The 17,222-nt window shown below is 35.3% G+C and overlaps 1 protein-coding gene across 1 annotated transcript; it reads left to right on the forward strand.

Moving 5' to 3' along the window:
* The first annotated feature begins 6,569 nt into the window (after nucleotides 1–6,569).
* On the forward strand, nucleotides 6,570–16,502 carry LOC124825347 (Threonyl-tRNA synthetase). The gene is made up of 19 exons (XM_047297946.2): nucleotides 6,570–7,133; nucleotides 7,237–7,296; nucleotides 7,404–7,493; nucleotides 9,011–9,085; nucleotides 9,253–9,381; nucleotides 9,481–9,570; nucleotides 9,773–9,861; nucleotides 9,945–10,041; nucleotides 10,501–10,587; nucleotides 10,929–11,013; nucleotides 11,427–11,521; nucleotides 12,142–12,174; nucleotides 12,256–12,342; nucleotides 12,871–12,963; nucleotides 13,573–13,665; nucleotides 13,755–13,976; nucleotides 14,539–14,610; nucleotides 15,260–15,331; nucleotides 16,222–16,502. The coding sequence occupies exons 1-19, from the start codon at nucleotides 6,675–6,677 to the stop codon at nucleotides 16,315–16,317; spliced, it is 2,124 nt and encodes a 707-aa protein (XP_047153902.2). The 5' UTR covers nucleotides 6,570–6,674; the 3' UTR covers nucleotides 16,318–16,502.
* The last annotated feature ends 720 nt before the right edge of the window (nucleotides 16,503–17,222 follow it).

Consider the following 17,222-nt stretch of genomic DNA (forward strand, 5'->3'; position numbering starts at 1 on the left):
TTTTGGGCTTTTAACGACAAATTCATGAACGACATCATATTAGAAGACGTTAAATTAACGTCGAATTTAAAAAATTCGACGTTAATATATGACGTTAACTTAACGTCAAATTTTGTTAATATACAACGTTAATCACCTTTTTTTTGTTTTCTTAATTAATTGTGATACTTTTTTACAAATTTACGAGACTTGAAAAGCAGAAAAACAACAAATTTCAATTTTTGGTATTTTATAAAGCAAGAACTATGAACGTAGTATCAAGAACAAACAACAACAATAAACAAGTTCAATCAAACAACAACAACAACAAACAAGTTCAACCAAACAATAACAAACAAGTTCAACAAATAAGTTCTTCAAAACGAAAACGAAAACTAACCTTCAAAAGGTGGGTTCGTTGGAATAAAGTGTCGTCACCGGTGTTAGAGAAAACAGAATGCGCCTATGAAGGACAAAAGCACGAAAATAACCGGTCAAAACAAACGAAAATCATACATAAAATGCATTTGTATCAAATGAAAGAAAGATTACATGTGATGGTCGTCAAACTTTCGTTCGAGAAAAGTTTGAGAAGAGAAGAGGGTATCGCGTGCTAAGATAAAGATAATGAATTTTCAATCTCTCGCTCAATTTTTTATTGAATTCACTAACCTTTTGACGTCTAACGTTGGGGCATTCGACGTTTTATATCATTTTACGTTGAATTACAATTCAAAACAACTTTTAATAATTGCATTTATTTACAAAAATGACACCGATCATTTTTAACATTGGTTATTCAGTGGTTAGACGTTAAACGCATGACGTTATACGCTGTTTTTGTACTAGTGTTTAAAGGGTTGACATTAGTATTTAATGGATATGGGTTATTTCGATGTATGCAAGAGAGTGAAGCCGGTGAAATCTATCCTTAGCATTGTCATTCCATACCATTTCTATCATTTTTCTGGTCCTAAGTGTCTCAATTTACCAAAGTCCACCCTTCCTTGTAAATCTTTATTTACTTTCATATAGTTGTAAATTCATGAATTATTTTTTAGCCTATATGAGTTACTAATCGTACAATTAACTAGTATTACACTAGTCTCTTGGAAAACGATATTTGATTTTACCATTTTATATTACTTGAACAATTCAATACACTTGCCAAAATCATCTAAATGTTATATATTGAACGCAGAATTTGAGATTTTTCATTCATTTAATAACATCACATTACAATATACCCAACTTGGTGATGACAACATGTCACTAATACAACACTTCATGGATTTTTAAACAAAATACAAACAAGGATGATATTGAACAACCCCATAAAACATAACATTCATATTAACAAATTCTCCCATTTTTGAGAAACCATAACTGATTTTTCCAGAATATTAATCGTACTTCGAAATACGATTATGGTCTCGCCGACTTTCGAAGTCGGTTAAGGCCTCGACGTAATTCGAATTACGACGAGACTTCAACCGGATTTCGAACGTCAATGAGACCTTAACCGTATTTCGAAATACGGTTAAGGATTCCAAATGTAAATCTTATCTCGAATGTCAGCCTTAATGAAGAAGAGAACGAACTAAGATAGCCACCACCACCAGAACCACCACCGGGTCCACCACCGTAATGAACAAAAGCATAGAGAATAAGGGGATCACAAATACAAAATTGCAAAATGAATTTGAAAATGTCGGGGTGCAAGTATGTATATATAAATTAATTGAATTGATTGGTAAAAAGCAAACCCTATCATTACTAAATAATAACTCACTCATGTCAGAGTAGTACAACATAATGATTAGCGTGAACAAATAAACGAAGAAGGGGGGTGATTTAGTTTCCTTTCGGAAATGTGTGTCTTTTATAATTTTCTCTCAATTTTATCTTAGCGAATAAATTAAACAATAATAAAGAGTAAGGGAAGAGAGAAAATTATACAAATAATTTTATATTAATTCCACTATCATAAAACCAATAAATTGTTACAATCACAAAAAAAAAACAAGTTTAAGGGTTTAGAGACACCTCTCTTATTACCATAAGAGATGAAACTGACTTCCTTTGAAGACCACAAGGGATGAATACCTCATCCAAATGTTTCATGAAAGATGAACACTTCCTTTGAATCTTCACAAAGGATGATAGGATTCATTTAGTAACAACAACAACACTCAATCACACTCCCAATGAAAGTTCTCGCTCTTGCCAACACCAAGTTCTCAAAGTTAAAGCACAAGAGTTACATAAACCCTAGATCAAGTTTTTTAGTTTAAAATAAACAGTATGTGTTAGAATGAGAGTCTAAAACATCTTTATAAAGACCTTACTCAAGGACACCTCCAAAAATCTGTTGTCAGCCTTTTCTTGCATGATAAACGATTCTCTTAGGTTTAATACATCATTTAGTCCCTACTTTTAGGGGGTTGGTTCAAAGTAATCCTCCCTTTTAAAAAAGTTCAGTAAGACCCCATATTTCGTTAAAAAATGTTCAATCCGGTCCTTTCCGCTCACGCCGTTAAAAACATAACGGTGCAAATGCCACATCATCATCACAATCTCCAGACAAACCCTAATTTCTCTCCAAGAAACCCTAGCCGTCGCACAATCTAGTGCCACTGCCATCCTCGCCGGCAACCGTCCTCTCCAACATATCACGCGCCACCACCAAAGCGTCTTCTCCCTTCTGTTGCACCTCCGTCACCTTCGCATCTCACTTTAGTTCTCGCGCCACCACCATACTTGATCCCTTGCTATGCCGCGACCACCAATCTTCACCGTTTTCACCCTCGCACCAACCAAATTGTCGTCACGCTAGCAACACTATTGTCCAATCTCTGTTGCCAATAAGGAGTATTGGTAAATCTTGAAGAAAATTGTTTTGATGATGCTGCAAGAAGTTTTAGTTAAAGAAGATATTAGAATTATTTAAAAGCAATTTGTAAAAATTAAATATAGTAGGAAAGTCTTGTAAACTTTGTAAAACTTGCATTTTTAACTGCAATAATCGATTATGGAATGGCAATAATCGATTATCACAAAGTCATCCAGGAATAATCGATTATCACCTCATATAATCGATTATCACATTTTTTGAAAAACCTGTAACGGACTTGAATAATCGATTATCACTAACAATAATCGATTATTCGTGGCAGTTGGGACTTAACCTTAGATATTCAGAACAGCCGGCTATATATTGGGTTTCTGTGAAGTTCAAAAACAGGAAGTTGTTGAACAGAAGCTCTTGCAAAATACTGTTTGTTAGAGGAAGTTCTCAGAAGCTATAGTTCAAGTTCCCTTGCTTGGTCTCGTGAACAGGAGGGACTCGCGTTTCGTGTGTCGATAGTCGGAGCAAGCTCTCTTCGAGTTAGCAAGGTGCTCTGCCTGGTCTCGTGAATAGAAGAAGCTCGCGTTTCGTTTGTCGATAGTCGGAGCGGTTCTCTTCGAGTTGGCAGAGTGTTCTTCTTCCGGTTCGTTCGTCGAAGGAAGGTTTATTTATCTGTTTTATTCACTATTTGTTGTAATCTGTGAAACATCTTTTTAGTGGAACTGTTGATCACTTTTTATAGTGATTAACGACTAGATGTAGATTCTGTTGATTACTCGTGTGATTTTTAATTCCCTACATTTTTTTATCTTTTACACATATCAATTGTTCGATAAATTTTCTGAAAGAAAATTGATTTTCTAAAAACAGACCAATTTATTTTAAAAAGGTGAATGAACATGCTTTCTTCTACTCTAAGATTTATTCCGCTGCGTTACACTTTGTCTGGTACCAACCAACAATCTCCACCACAGAATCGTCCACCACTAACCACCAGCCAAATCGCCAGCTACTGCAGATCGCGAATCGCCACTCTTCTCAACCACTAATCGCGCCGCTGCTTGCCTCCACCTGCAACCACAATCAGACCTGCAAGCAAACCGTGGAGACCTAGGGTTTCTCACGTTCTCGTCGCATAGCTTTGGTTGTGGCGTGTGATGCGTTGGAGAGGACGACTGCCGGCGAGGATGGCGGTAACGGCGCTGGATGGTGCGGCGGCTAGGGTTTCTTAGAGAGAAATTAGGGTTTGTCTGGAGATGGTGATGGTGACGTGGCAAGGATTTTGTTTTTAAATTAAAAAATCATTTAAGTTCACCTATTAACGTGTGCCACGTGCTTATGAGATGCCATAGTGGCATTTGCTCCGTTATGTATTTAACGGCGTGAGCGGAAAGAACCGGATTAAACATTTTTAACAAAATATGGGGTCTTAATGAACTTTTTTGAAAGGTAGGATTACTTTGAACCAAACCCCTAAAAGTAGGGACCAAATGATGTATTAAACCATTCTCTTAATAAGGTAATCGATTATGCATTTAATGAATGCATAATGCTAAAAAACATGCTAAAAACTCCAACGACTAGTTATGATAATTGATTATGGTGGTAAGTCATAATCAATTATGGATAATCGACTATCATTATCTGGTAATCGATTATTCTAGAGCCAAAATGAGTTTTTAGCAAACTTAAAAACTTCTTTGTGAGAATCGATTATTTTAAGTAGTTAATTGGTTATTGTAGAGCATTTTGACTCCAAGGAGAATTTTAAAGCATAATCGTTCGTCTAGTGGGGGTGGATATAGTGGGTCCCTTCCCAATTGGCCTAGCTCATTAGAGGTTTCTTTTGGTAACAATTAATTATTTCACCAAATGGATGAAAGTAGAAGCTTTGGCAACTATCATCATTTAGTTGATCCAAAAGTTCGTATAGCAACTCATGCTATTTCGGGCTACCTTAGACGATTATTACAGACAATTCATTGACAAAAAACTTGTTAGGTTTTACACAAATTTGGGCATCAAACATGTTACAAGTTCAGTTGAGCACCCTCAAACGAACAACTAGGTAGAAGCCGTCAATAACACCATTGTTACCGAGCTGAAAAGGCATTTTGGGGAAGCAAAATAAGAATGCGTAGATAAGCTCCCTAAGGTGTTATGGGTGTACCGATATACGCCACACTACACAACTAGAGATACCCCTTTAAATCTAACGTACAATATTGATGCCATGTTATCGGTTGAAGTAGGGGAACCTTTATTTCGTAGGCAAATTAAGGATTTGAACCTCAACAAAGGAGAGCTACAAGTGAAGTTTGATACCCTCTAGGAGCGAAGAGAAGCGACGACCATATGGTCAAAAGCGTGCAGGAGGATGGTAGCCAGAAGATATAACACTAAGGTTTGATATAGACGTTTTAATGAAGGAGACTTGGTATGGAGAAAGACTATGGACACACAAAAGAAACCAATACATGAAAAGCTGGCAACAAAATGGGAGGAGTCGTTCAAGATAGTAGAAGATTTGAACAACAATGTTTATTTCCTTTGCCACCCGTGCGGGAAAGTTGTGCCCAACACATGGAATGCTTCTCATTTGAAATTTTACTTTAGTTAAAAAGTTGCATTCCTTCTCACCAAATTAATACAATGAGGCATTCACAAAGTTCAAAGACCATATATAACTGCATGCATGAACAAAATGCATGAGGTTGGTGAACGACGAGTTCATTCGGGAACCACTATCAACCTCCCTGAGTTGGTGAATGACGAGTTCATTTATGAATCACTACTACTCGGGTTAATCAAGCACCATAAAGGTTGTGAATGGTGAGTTCCTTCGAGAACCACTACCACTCGATCCTAACAAACGAAGAAAGAGTTTGGTGAACGACAAGTTCCCCCGAGAACCACTACCAACCTTATCGAATGATGAATAGGGAGTTCACCAACAACCACTACCATTTGGTCTAACAAACGAAGAAAAAAATTGGTGAATAAAGAGTTCTCTTGAAAACCACTGCTAACCTTACCGAGTGATGAACAACGAGTTCACCATGAACCACTGCCACTCGATCCTAATAAACAAAGAAGGAGGTTGGACGAGTTCATCTTTGAAGGAACTACTCTCCACTTTCTCGAGTTGAACGACGAGTTCATCTTTGAACTATTGTCGCTCGAGTTCAGTTAATGTTATACGAGTTGTCGAATGATAAATTCATTAAACGAAATTCACGAGGACAAAAACCGAAAGTTTATCGACAAGTAGAAGCATGTAGGAGAAATTCACGCCACGTAACCATACGGTTATAACTTAAGAATGGTCTTAGGAATACGGAATGGTCTTAGGAATTTCATGATTATGTATGAACAAAATTCAAAGAGTACATTACAACAAAAAAATATATTTACCAAGACGCACCCGCTTATGCTAATACATAATGCCACTAAAAATTCAACTTCCAACCCTGTAGAATTACTGTTTCTAAAATATTATTTTAAATTAGTTAAACTTCAATTTTAAATTATGCATTCTAAATTTTTCGTCTTAAAATATTTTTTTTTTCAGAATATTTCTAAACTATGTAATCTGGAGTTTTCTTTTGTAATATTAAAAAAATAGTTTTATCATTTTACTACAGTAAAAAAAAAATTAAGATAAAATTATGAAGGGGCACCAAGCGATACGCTCGATCTAACCATAAACCCTAGAAACCTTTCTCTTTACCCACTGAACCCACTAACTCAATGAGCGCATGCAATTTGTTTTCATTTTTTATTTCCGTTTAACTAATAAAGAAAAAGGAAAATTCGAAGCCAAAACCCACACACAACACACTATGCTATGCTATGCTCTCTAATCCGTTTGCGCCGTTACGCTTGTCCACACTCTCCGCTTCTTCGTATTCCTATTAACCGTTTCTCCTCCGCTGGTGCCGCCATGGTTGCTCACGCGAAGGACGACGCCTACCTTCAGGCGGCGATTCCGAAACGCATCAAGCTGTTCGAGACTATTCAGGCGGAGCAGCGAACGCAGCGCCTCTCGCTCTCGCCGGATCCTATCAAAGTTACTCTTCCCGACGGCGGCGTGAGGGAGGCGAAGAAATGGCTCTCGACTCCGCTCGACGTGGCGCGCGAAATCTCAAAGAATTTGGCCAACAACGCGCTCATCGCCAAAGTCAATGGCGTGCTCTGGGATATGACGCGCCCGCTTGAGGACGATTGCCAGCTCCAGATCTTCAAGTTCGATGACGATGAAGGACGCGACACGTTCTGGCACTCCAGCGCGCACATTCTCGGCCAGGTCTAGCTCTGTTCAAGTGTTTTTGTTAATTATCATCTGAATTCGTATTATGATGAAATAGTGATTATTGTTGTTGGTATTGTTCTTTTTTGTTTATTTTCAGTCTCTTGAGACGGAGTATGGTTGCAAGCTCTGCATTGGGCCTTGCACTACAAGAGGAGAGGTTCGTGTGTGTTTTTTGTTGGTTGTAACGTGTTTATGCGGTTTTGACTTTGTTGTGATGTTTTTGTGAGGTGTGCATTGAGTTAGACAGTGAATGTTCTATTTTAGGGATTCTATTATGATGCGTTTTACGGTGACTTGGGTCTCAATGACGATCACTTCAAGCAAATTGAATCTGGCGCATTGAAGGCTGTTGCGGTATTCTTCTTCTTCGTCTTTATTATCTTATTTATGTCTTTTTTTTAATGTTTACTTCTGCTTTAGATGCTACATTGGCTATGGGGTTTTATTCCGGTTACCGTGATGAATAATGGTCATGGCACTTACTGTTTTTCTCTTTACGTTCATTTCTCCTCGTAATCTTGTGTTTTGTCGACTTACAGACACTTCATAGTTATCAAAGATTGTTCCAAATTTCTGATCCTCTGCATATATTTCTATATCTGGAAGTCTAATGTTTATCAAGAGTGTCTTAGGAATTATTGGTTTAACTTGTTGAGCAAATCTTGAGTTTGGAATGCTAAACAAATATTAAGTGATTTTATTTTTAATGAAAATGCTCTTCTAAAGTGGTATCTTCCCCAATATGAGTGCGAGGATGTAGCCTTCCTTCAACTTTCATTTACGATCTCTTTACAATTTCAGTTAAATAAGGTAGATATATCATACATCCTTACCCATTTTAGAGATAATCTCACTTTAGAGGAGCCAACCTTGTTCAATTTTTCAATTGCTTTTGTTTTAGAAGTTGTCTCTAATTTAGTAAAAAATGATTTTTATTTTTAAGTTTTAATTGATTCACCATATTACCCTAGTTAATAGTGCATTTTTTTTTCCAAAAAGATATAAAGTCTATCCCGTTTTTAATTTCCTCGAAATATAATTTTGATTTCTAAATAAATTCAGATTCCCTTTTTATAATGCATATGTGGAAGCAAATCAACAACACATGTTTCCACTCTCTCTAGTTTACCAGAAGCAACCAAATATTGAGTCATTTGCACTATTTGACGTGGTTTTTATTGAAGAACCTTTGTAGTGGATGGGTGTTCACTCACTGATAATGAGTTTCAAACATAGAATTGAATGTCTAAATCAAAACATATCATTTCCTACTTTCAAATATTCCTAGTACAGGGAAAGAGATTTCAGATTTTCCTCCTTAATCTAGATGTTTTGATCTGGTTGCTCTTTTCCATTCTTTTATCTGTCGTTTCCAAGAATTTTCCTAGCACGTTTCTGTGGTAATAAATGTGGACTTTAAATGGAGAACAAGAGAAAAATGTTGGAGTAGCAAAAACAAGTATGCTAAGATTGATGTGACAGGACAAGAAAGAATGGGATGCAAAATGATTGTTAGTGAGGAGATTTTGATGTGACAGCTACTTAGAAAATGATGATAAAAATTGTTTGAGTTGGATTGAAAACATGTAAAGGTGGTCACTGGAGGCACTGATGAGAGTAACTAATGTTTATAGCCTCATGAAAAGGGGTGGAGGAAGATCAAGAACAACATTGGAATAACTTATGGAAAGGAAAATTTCACAATGAATAATATTTCTGAAAATATAGTTTTTAACTAAACCCGGTTGATTTTGTGATATGTTTAGCTGGCCTCATTTAATGGAATACGTTTATTTTATTCTTGTTGTATGTGTTACTCATCATTCTGATAAACATTAATTTTGTGTTAACATTGAAAATTATATTTACAGGAAAAGCAACCCTTTGAGCGCATTGAAGTTACACGTGATCAGGCACTAGAGATGTTTTCTGATAATAAGTTTAAGGCAAGCATAACGTACTTTTTTTGAGGGTGGGGTGGGGTTAGCTTCTTGTTTTAATGATATTATCTATTATCTTCTTAATTCTGATATTTCCAGTTTGCTTTCGCCTATAATATTTTATATCTCAAATTCACAATTTGCCGCTTTGGCTTTGGGGTTATTGTGATCAGATTGAGATTATCAATGATTTGCCTGCCGACAAAACTATCACGGTATACAGATGTGGTCCCCTGGTTGACTTGTGTCGTGGACCCCATATTCCTAATACATCATTTGTCAAAGCAATTGCATGTTTAAAGGTATGTGTAAGCTGTCTTTTCACGCAACCACTGATTTTTATTTATCCTTTAATTTGTATCAACGGCAAGTACTTTGGTTTAATTGGGTTGGAATTCCAGGCTTCGTCAGCATATTGGAGGGGGGACAAAGATCGTGAAAGTTTACAAAGAGTTTATGGCATATCTTATCCTGATCAGAAGAGTTTAAAGGTGGACTGAATAATCAATTGCAGTTCCTTGTGGAATAAGTAAATAACTAGCTAGTAGTCATTAATAGTGTCCTGTAGCATTATCAGCGGCGCTCTAGTTTCTCTGTGCTGTGCTACATGCACACTGTGGTGTTTTTGAATTAAGGCTTACTGTGTTATTATCATTTAATTCTGCTCCCATTTTTTGTTTTTGAATTTTTTAGGAATACTTGCATCGGCTGGAGGAGGCTAAAAAGTATGATCACCGGATTTTGGGTGTGAAGCAAGAGCTTATTCTTCATCATGAATGGAGGTATGTTGGGGCCATTAGTCTGATTGCAACATTTAGTAAGCTAATCTGACTGATATGTCTTCATCTGTCTTTGTTTTTGTCAGCCCAGGAAGCTGGTTTTTTCTTCCACATGGTGCTCGTGTCTACAACAAACTCATGGACTTCATTAGAAATCAGTACAGAGACAGGGGTTATCAAGAGGTTGAGTTTTAGGCTACATCTGGCCCATTGTGTTGATTTTAGAAGTCACTTAGAAGTTAAATCTAGCAAACGAACTTTAAAAACAGTGTGGAAATTGTTTGTCTGTTTTAGCTTAAAAACTTCTTTTAAACTATAAGCTCTATTTCGTTGTTCCACATTGATCTGTGTAGGATGATAGGGAGAGGGAGCCTACGGTGTAATGTATTCTTTTTTAAGAAAAGCTACTTCCGTTAAATATATTAAAAGCTGATTTTCCTTTTCTTTTATAAACAATAAGCTCCTTCATTTTTATAGACTTTTTCCTCAAATGTGTTTGACTTAGCTTCTTCTTTTAATACGAAGAAAAGCCAAAAAAGATAGGCCCAACAACTACTGTATTGTAGGAGTTTCTTGAAGTGACAGAAAAACAATCTTTTTCCATGTACTTAGTACTTATTTATTTGCAAATGGAATTAACAGGTCATATCTCCAAATGTGTTTAACATGGATCTGTGGGTGCAATCTGGTCATGCTGCAAATTATAGAGAGGATATGTTTATTTTAGAGGTATGTTTTTCCCAATATCTATAAATGCTAGCTTCTGTAAGAATGCGGGTTAGAGAGTTGAAGGACATATCTCTTTATCATGGGGGAATCTAGACGATTGAGATTTGTGTTGATGTATATGCTCATGTAATTATTACCTTTAGGAATAATCTATGTGGGCAGGGACCATGTATTAGGATGTAGGAAAAGAAACTAATAGTGTTTATGGGATTTCTATAGGATATCTCTACTACGTATTTTAAGTTGCACAACCTGAACAGTATAAAACCCTTCCAATAAGGCATTTTATTTACAGGCAATCAGGTTATTGACCCTAGTATTTTTTTTTTTGTGTGAACTAGATTGACAAACAAGAGTTTGGGTTGAAACCAATGAATTGCCCAGGACACTGTCTGATGTTTAAACACAGGGTTCGATCATATAGAGGTAATTTTCATTTAGATGGAGATTTATCTTTTCAGATGGTATCAATCTTTTATGTTTGTATGCTCACCGGTTGAGCTAGTCCAGATTTCAGTTTGAATTTAGGAAAATGCACATGTTTGAGCTCCTATATTAAGAAAACATCTTCAACTTGTTCTGATTTTTTGGTTTTAAAAACTAATTTTGTAAACATTTTTCCCAAACTTCAAATGAGAAGTAATGTCATCAAGCAAGTTTTATTCTTTTTAAAATTAAAGAATCGTTTTTAATAACAATATTCAAACAGACAATCATCTGTAGTTTGTTGTAAGGTTGATATGTTTCATGAGTTTGAGTGTATATCTTGAAGAATTGAATTTGATTGAGCTGATTTTTTTTATATGAAATATTATCTCAACTTTTCAATGGTTGTTCAGAACTTCCTCTCCGTTTTGCTGACTTTGGAGTGTTGCATCGGAATGAGGCTAGTGGTGCCCTGAGTGGATTAACACGTGTTCGGAGATTTCAACAGGTGAATCTTTCTTCTGTATCAGGATTGACATTAGTTTTTATGAAAGGGGGGGTCCACTTTTTATTGGGTTAATCCAATAATATTAATTTGCTGCTTAGTACATAGAACCAGGAAATACATTTTTTTTCATAACAAGGTACTGAGGCAGGAACATACATTTTTATGCATTATTGTGGCTAGGTTCTTTGGGTTTTCAATTTCCAGGCATACATAGTGAATTGAATACTAACTATAACAAAAATATCATTGTGGTGTTTGAAATTTTGAATGCATGTTTGGGTCTCACTAATTATGAATATTGGAGTAGAAAATGCATTTTTTATCAAATAAGTTGGGGATTACTGTTTGTGGGCTTGACAATTTTGTACACAGAAACAGTAGATTGATCTGCTCATCTTAAAATTAAACACCGTGGTTGTATTTATATGCTGTTATAGTATTGTAGCTAAAATGTCATTTTTTTCTGGTGATGTTTGTTTTTCCTTTAAAATATGATACGGTTACAACTCAAAAGAACATTAAAAGGAAAAATATGGACCATTTTCCTTATCTTTACTTTCTGTTTTCTGTACTGTTTGAGTTTCATACTGTTAATGACATTTGATTTAAATGTTGCTCAGGATGATGCACATATTTTCTGCAGGGAGTCCCAGGTGAGTTTATCTTAAAAATTATGCACCATAAATGTCCCTTTTGAGCTTCAGTGTGAGCTGCTGATTTTGTTTATTTTACAGATAAAGGATGAAGTGAGGAACGGATTGAGTTTCATCAATTATGTCTATAGCATATTTGGTTTCACATATGAGCTGAAGCTTTCAACGGTATGCTTTACATCTTAATTGTTCTTAATGCCTATGTACCTTTCTAAATGTCTTTAAAAGCAGAAAATTCAGAGTTTCAAAGCTTAGATTTAAGGTGCCTTCAGTAGTATCTTGCCTGTGGACTGTTTTTAGATTTTATTATGCCGTCCCATTAATGTGACAGTTTCCTCGAGTAGATTAAAGTATAATTATGGCTACACTAGTCTTTTATTTAAATTTACTAAGAAATATAGTATTTTTTTTATTGTGGGTCTCATGTATTAGTGCTAACACTGGATTAAATTTTGCAAAAGAATGTATTCACTATGTATTATTATTTATGTGGTATGGTAACGGGGACTTTCATTATAGTCCCGTTACTTCCATGTAGCACTGAATCATTGATGCTCATTTTAACTCCACAGCAGATTTGTGGTCTTTCTATCCTACTTCCCAGTTAAGGAGAAAAGCATAGAAAGTTTTTCAAATCCCTTGTTTTTTTTCCTTTCAATTAAAGATAACTATTTCATGTGTTGGATACTTGATTAGAGACCAGAGAAATACCTAGGAGATATTGCAACCTGGGATAAAGCTGAAAGTTCTCTTAAAGAAGCTTTAGATGATTTTGGCAAGCCTTGGCAGGTAATTATGTCCTCTTCTATATATCTTATAGAATATTTCATGCCAGTGATATATTGTTAAGGATATTCTTTTGAACATACGGTTATAATTCGGATTAGATTAGAACTAATACAGATTGGATATCCAAAAGTAGAGTTAGCCCATTTCATCTTCAATACCAAGGAAATTCCTAGATTCCTCTCAACTCGCTCAATAATTGCCTACCCCCTGTTTTCTCCCCTCCTCCCATCACATTTATCCCACCGTTCTCTCATCATTTGGTGATAATTGCACGTAATCACTCTTCTCTCCAATCTTGCTAAGACAGATGAAGTTTCTGTTAACAACCTCAAGACCCCCTTGTCCTTTTCTCTACTACAGGCCCATTCCTCCAGTCCGCCCTTGATTCCTCTCTGCATCATATCATCTAATTTGCTTATGTTGGCAGTTTCATTCTGTGTATGACAGCACCCATTTCTTCTCTTGCTCTTTATGTTGATATGGGCGAAGGGTTTTCCACTCGCCCTACACTACATTTTTTATTTTCGTAATGTTTTATTATTTTCTGTGGAATGCGACATTTGTAAGCTTTACTATCTTTGTGCTTATATTCTGTGTAAAACCTTGCAGTTGAATGAAGGGGATGGGGCATTCTATGGACCAAAGATAGACATCAGTGTATCTGATGCATTAAGTAGGAAATTCCAGTGTGCAACTTTGCAGGTCCGCCACGCTCAGATAGATTTGTGTTCACATGATTTAGTTTTGGATAACTTGTCATCTAATAGCCAGGTGAATGTGGTTACTTGCAGCTTGACTTCCAGCTTCCTGATCGTTTTAAGTTGGAATTCTCTGCTGAGGATGAAGCCAAAATTGAGAGACCTGTAATGATACATAGAGCAATTCTAGGATCTGTTGAACGCATGTTTGCCATACTTTTAGAGCACTACAAGGGTAAATGGCCTTTCTGGCTCAGTCCTCGTCAAGCAATTGTATGTCCTGTGTCTGAAAAATCACAATCTTATGCATTACAGGTACGCAGCTCTGAATTTTATGCTTTATTCTTTGATATATTTACTTATACCTATTAAATGATACAAATGCTTTACGACATATCTTGTGGCAGCACCTGTATTTTTTTCATGCCTGTAAATTAACTGTCTAGTACTCTCACAGGAGCTTTTGCAACATTGGCTTTTCCTTGTTTATTCCCGAGCTTTTCTGTATCATCTTGAAACCGTTGAAGCAGTTTGATTTTGTGTTACTAAATTATGTTCAGTCCATCACATACATTTTTAAATAAACTTCCAGCTGTAACCTGATCACAAAGTTCGAGCAATCAATCTCCTTGAATAGTTCAATATCTTAGAGTGTGTTTGGTTTTTCGGAATGCTTTCTATTTTTACAAAATGATCATTAAAATGAAATGGTTTGTTGGTCATGTAACCTGATCATTAAAATGAAATGATCTTAGAGTGTGTTTGACTTTTTATTGTCTGTTTGTAATTTGTTAGGATACTTGTACTGCTTTATATATTGATAGTGAAATGAAATGGTTTGTTGGTCATGTAACTTTCTTGGACTGCAATTTTCTAGGTCAAAGATCAGATCCACCAAGCAGGATTTCATGTTGATGCTGATACAACTGATAGGAAGATTCAAAAGAAGGTAACCTAAACCTTTAGGCCTAGGAGTTTGATTTCATTACATATTATTCATTCAGAGGTTAATAATACCCAAAAATGTTTTCTATACTGCCAATGAAATATTGGTTATATGATTGGTATTACATTTGAAATATGGAGAGACTCTCTATTTATATGGTTCATATTTTTTTTGTTGCCGAAGAGGATTTTATATTACTGGATGTATCTTTTCTGCCCCAAGCTGTTGCCACTAGTCAGCTACTGATGTGTTTATGTTACTAGATTTTGTACTTGTACGTTGGCAAAGTGTATGTATTATTCTATTGTAATATTTTAAAATCTGTTACTTGTAATGAATTTTATTCAAGTTGTTATATATTTGGAACCTTAAGTAGAGTATTGTAATTGATTTAAATGCAACTAAACTAGTTTAGTCTCCCAAATGACTTGGTATCAGTTTTATAACTTATTATATCAAACAACTTTAGTAGTCGTTTTTGTGTCTTTTAATATTTGGGGATTTTATTTTTTATGAAAAATTTAGTATACTAAATGTTTAGTAAATCTGTAATTGAAAGCTGTTTTTTTCAATGTACTATATACTTTTATCATTTATCCTGTTTCTTGATTGAAGAGAAATGTCTTTAAATTGAAGTTGTGACATTCTGCAGGTACGAGAAGCACAATTAGCTCAATACAACTACATCTTGGTTGTCGGAGAGGAGGAAGCAAATACTGGACAGGTTCTTCATTTTTCCCTTATCATAAATAATCCTGTCCTTTTCTCTCTTGACATATCCTCATGCATTTCATATTTGTTTGACCTAGGGTTGCTAACAGCTGTAAACACAGTTTTTAATGAATTTCTCACACTTGGATAATTATGTTTGGATTAATTAGAAGTGTCTAAAGGAGAAAGCAAGCTTGCTTATATGAACTATGCACAAATAATTTCATCACAATATTTCATTTACACTCATGCCATGTGCAAAACGTATAGCATCATTCAAATTTAGAAACGGAAAGGGTTGAGATTGAAAGACATTTACCTTTGGCCTACAGAACAAGTCAAAGTTGGGCTAAGGATACTAGCTTGGTTAAGACTGTTTAAGCTTTGTCTTGATTGATTTTAATTAGAAGAGCTGAAGGATGCTAGTATCTCTCATTTTGGTGAAATTATCAAGTAGAACGCTAAGTACCCATATTCCTAATCCAACAAATATTTATATCTATATAATACATTCAAATTTTACAATTTATGTCATGTGTTATTTAAATATTAATTTAAAACCACCTAATAATATTTCCTCATTTTAGCTCAAGTATGCCTGGGCTACATTTCTAAGTATTCTGATTAAGGTTGCATCATCTACTAATCTTGGAGGCTTGCTTCCGCATTATCTCTTAAGAGTTGCCAATGGGTGATCTGTCTGGAGAAGTTAACTACATTAATAGTATAACATCATTATCTTATTGGACCAAATATAATTTGTTTTTCATTTCTACATCAGTAAAATGTTATACATCAGTGTTTACGCCCATGTTTTGCTCCATTGTTTATGGATCATGTAGAGCTATCTTTTGACTATTCTCTTTACTACCTGTGGAAAGCTGAGTTGATTTGTGATTCCAGGTGAGTGTGCGAGTTAGAGACAAGGGAGATCATAACGTTATGAGTATAGAGAACCTACTTAAGCATTTCAGAGACGAAGCTGCAGCTTACCATTGATACTTTACTTGTGAAAACTGTTGAAGAAAATTTTCAGCCCCAAATACCTTAGTTTTTATACATTTGTGTGTGCATTATTTATATTTTTAATTTAATTTAGCTATTTATCCTGGTTTTATATATGATTTGAATGATCAGTGTATTGCATTGCCATCACACTACTAAGATAACGGAACTTTTGGTTATACCTGGAGCGTAGTCAACTAGATCATTGTATTGCTGTTTTTGCGTTTCTATTTTATTTGAAGTTATTGACTGACTTGAAGAAAATATACCTTTTTGGAGTCGGTCTTCAGTTCTATAAGCAGTCGAGTTTACATGCCTCTAGAATTTTCTATTTTATTTGAAGTTATTGACTGACTTTTGAAGAAAATAAACCTTTTAGAGTCGGTCTTCAGTGATGATTGTTAGCAACTTGTCTAGTTTTTTATAAGGATCCTGGATTTGTCTCTTTGGTGTATTATTAAGCACGCCAAGTTGCATATTCATATCCATTTTGGATGTAATAACGTCTCGGATGCTTGTACCTGGTTGGCTTAACTGAACTGATCTATATATGACGTGGTGAACATATAATATTCTTCCTCTCGAAGTTAGTTTTGGGTTCATACTCTCACAAATGTTTATTCTGCCCAGTTCACCGACTTGAGTTGTCTCAACTCAACTGTGTGACGTCACAAGTAGTAGGTAGCTTAAGAATTTATCTTATCCATCTAGTTTGTCAGTGAGAATGACTTTCATTAATCAATTGAACTTGAGCATACGTAGTTTCGTCTTGCATGCTTTATTCTTTTTGATATATTGTTTTATATATTCTTTTTCTTTGAATATACTTTTATATATCTTCTACAAAAGTCTATTTATTTGTCAATGCGATCTTATAAGAATTCTGTTTTAAATAATAT

This window comes from Vigna umbellata, chromosome 7 (genome assembly GCF_029865625.1).
Source record: "Vigna umbellata cultivar VRB3 chromosome 7, Vumbellata_1.0, whole genome shotgun sequence".
Lineage (NCBI taxonomy): Eukaryota > Viridiplantae > Streptophyta > Magnoliopsida > Fabales > Fabaceae > Vigna > Vigna umbellata.

What these genes read in the sequence shown, in the direction of transcription:
- LOC124825347 (XM_047297946.2), top strand. Translation starts at nt 6,675, where the DNA reads ATGCTATGCTCTCTAATCCGTTTGCGCCGTTACGCTTGTCCACACTCT. An exon ending in TTTCTGATAATAAGTTTAAG is followed by an intron (nt 9,086 to 9,252) that starts GCAAGCATAACG and finishes TATTGTGATCAG; the next exon opens with ATTGAGATTATCAATGATTT. An exon ending in AAGCAATTGCATGTTTAAAG is followed by an intron (nt 9,382 to 9,480) that starts GTATGTGTAAGC and finishes TTGGAATTCCAG; the next exon opens with GCTTCGTCAGCATATTGGAG.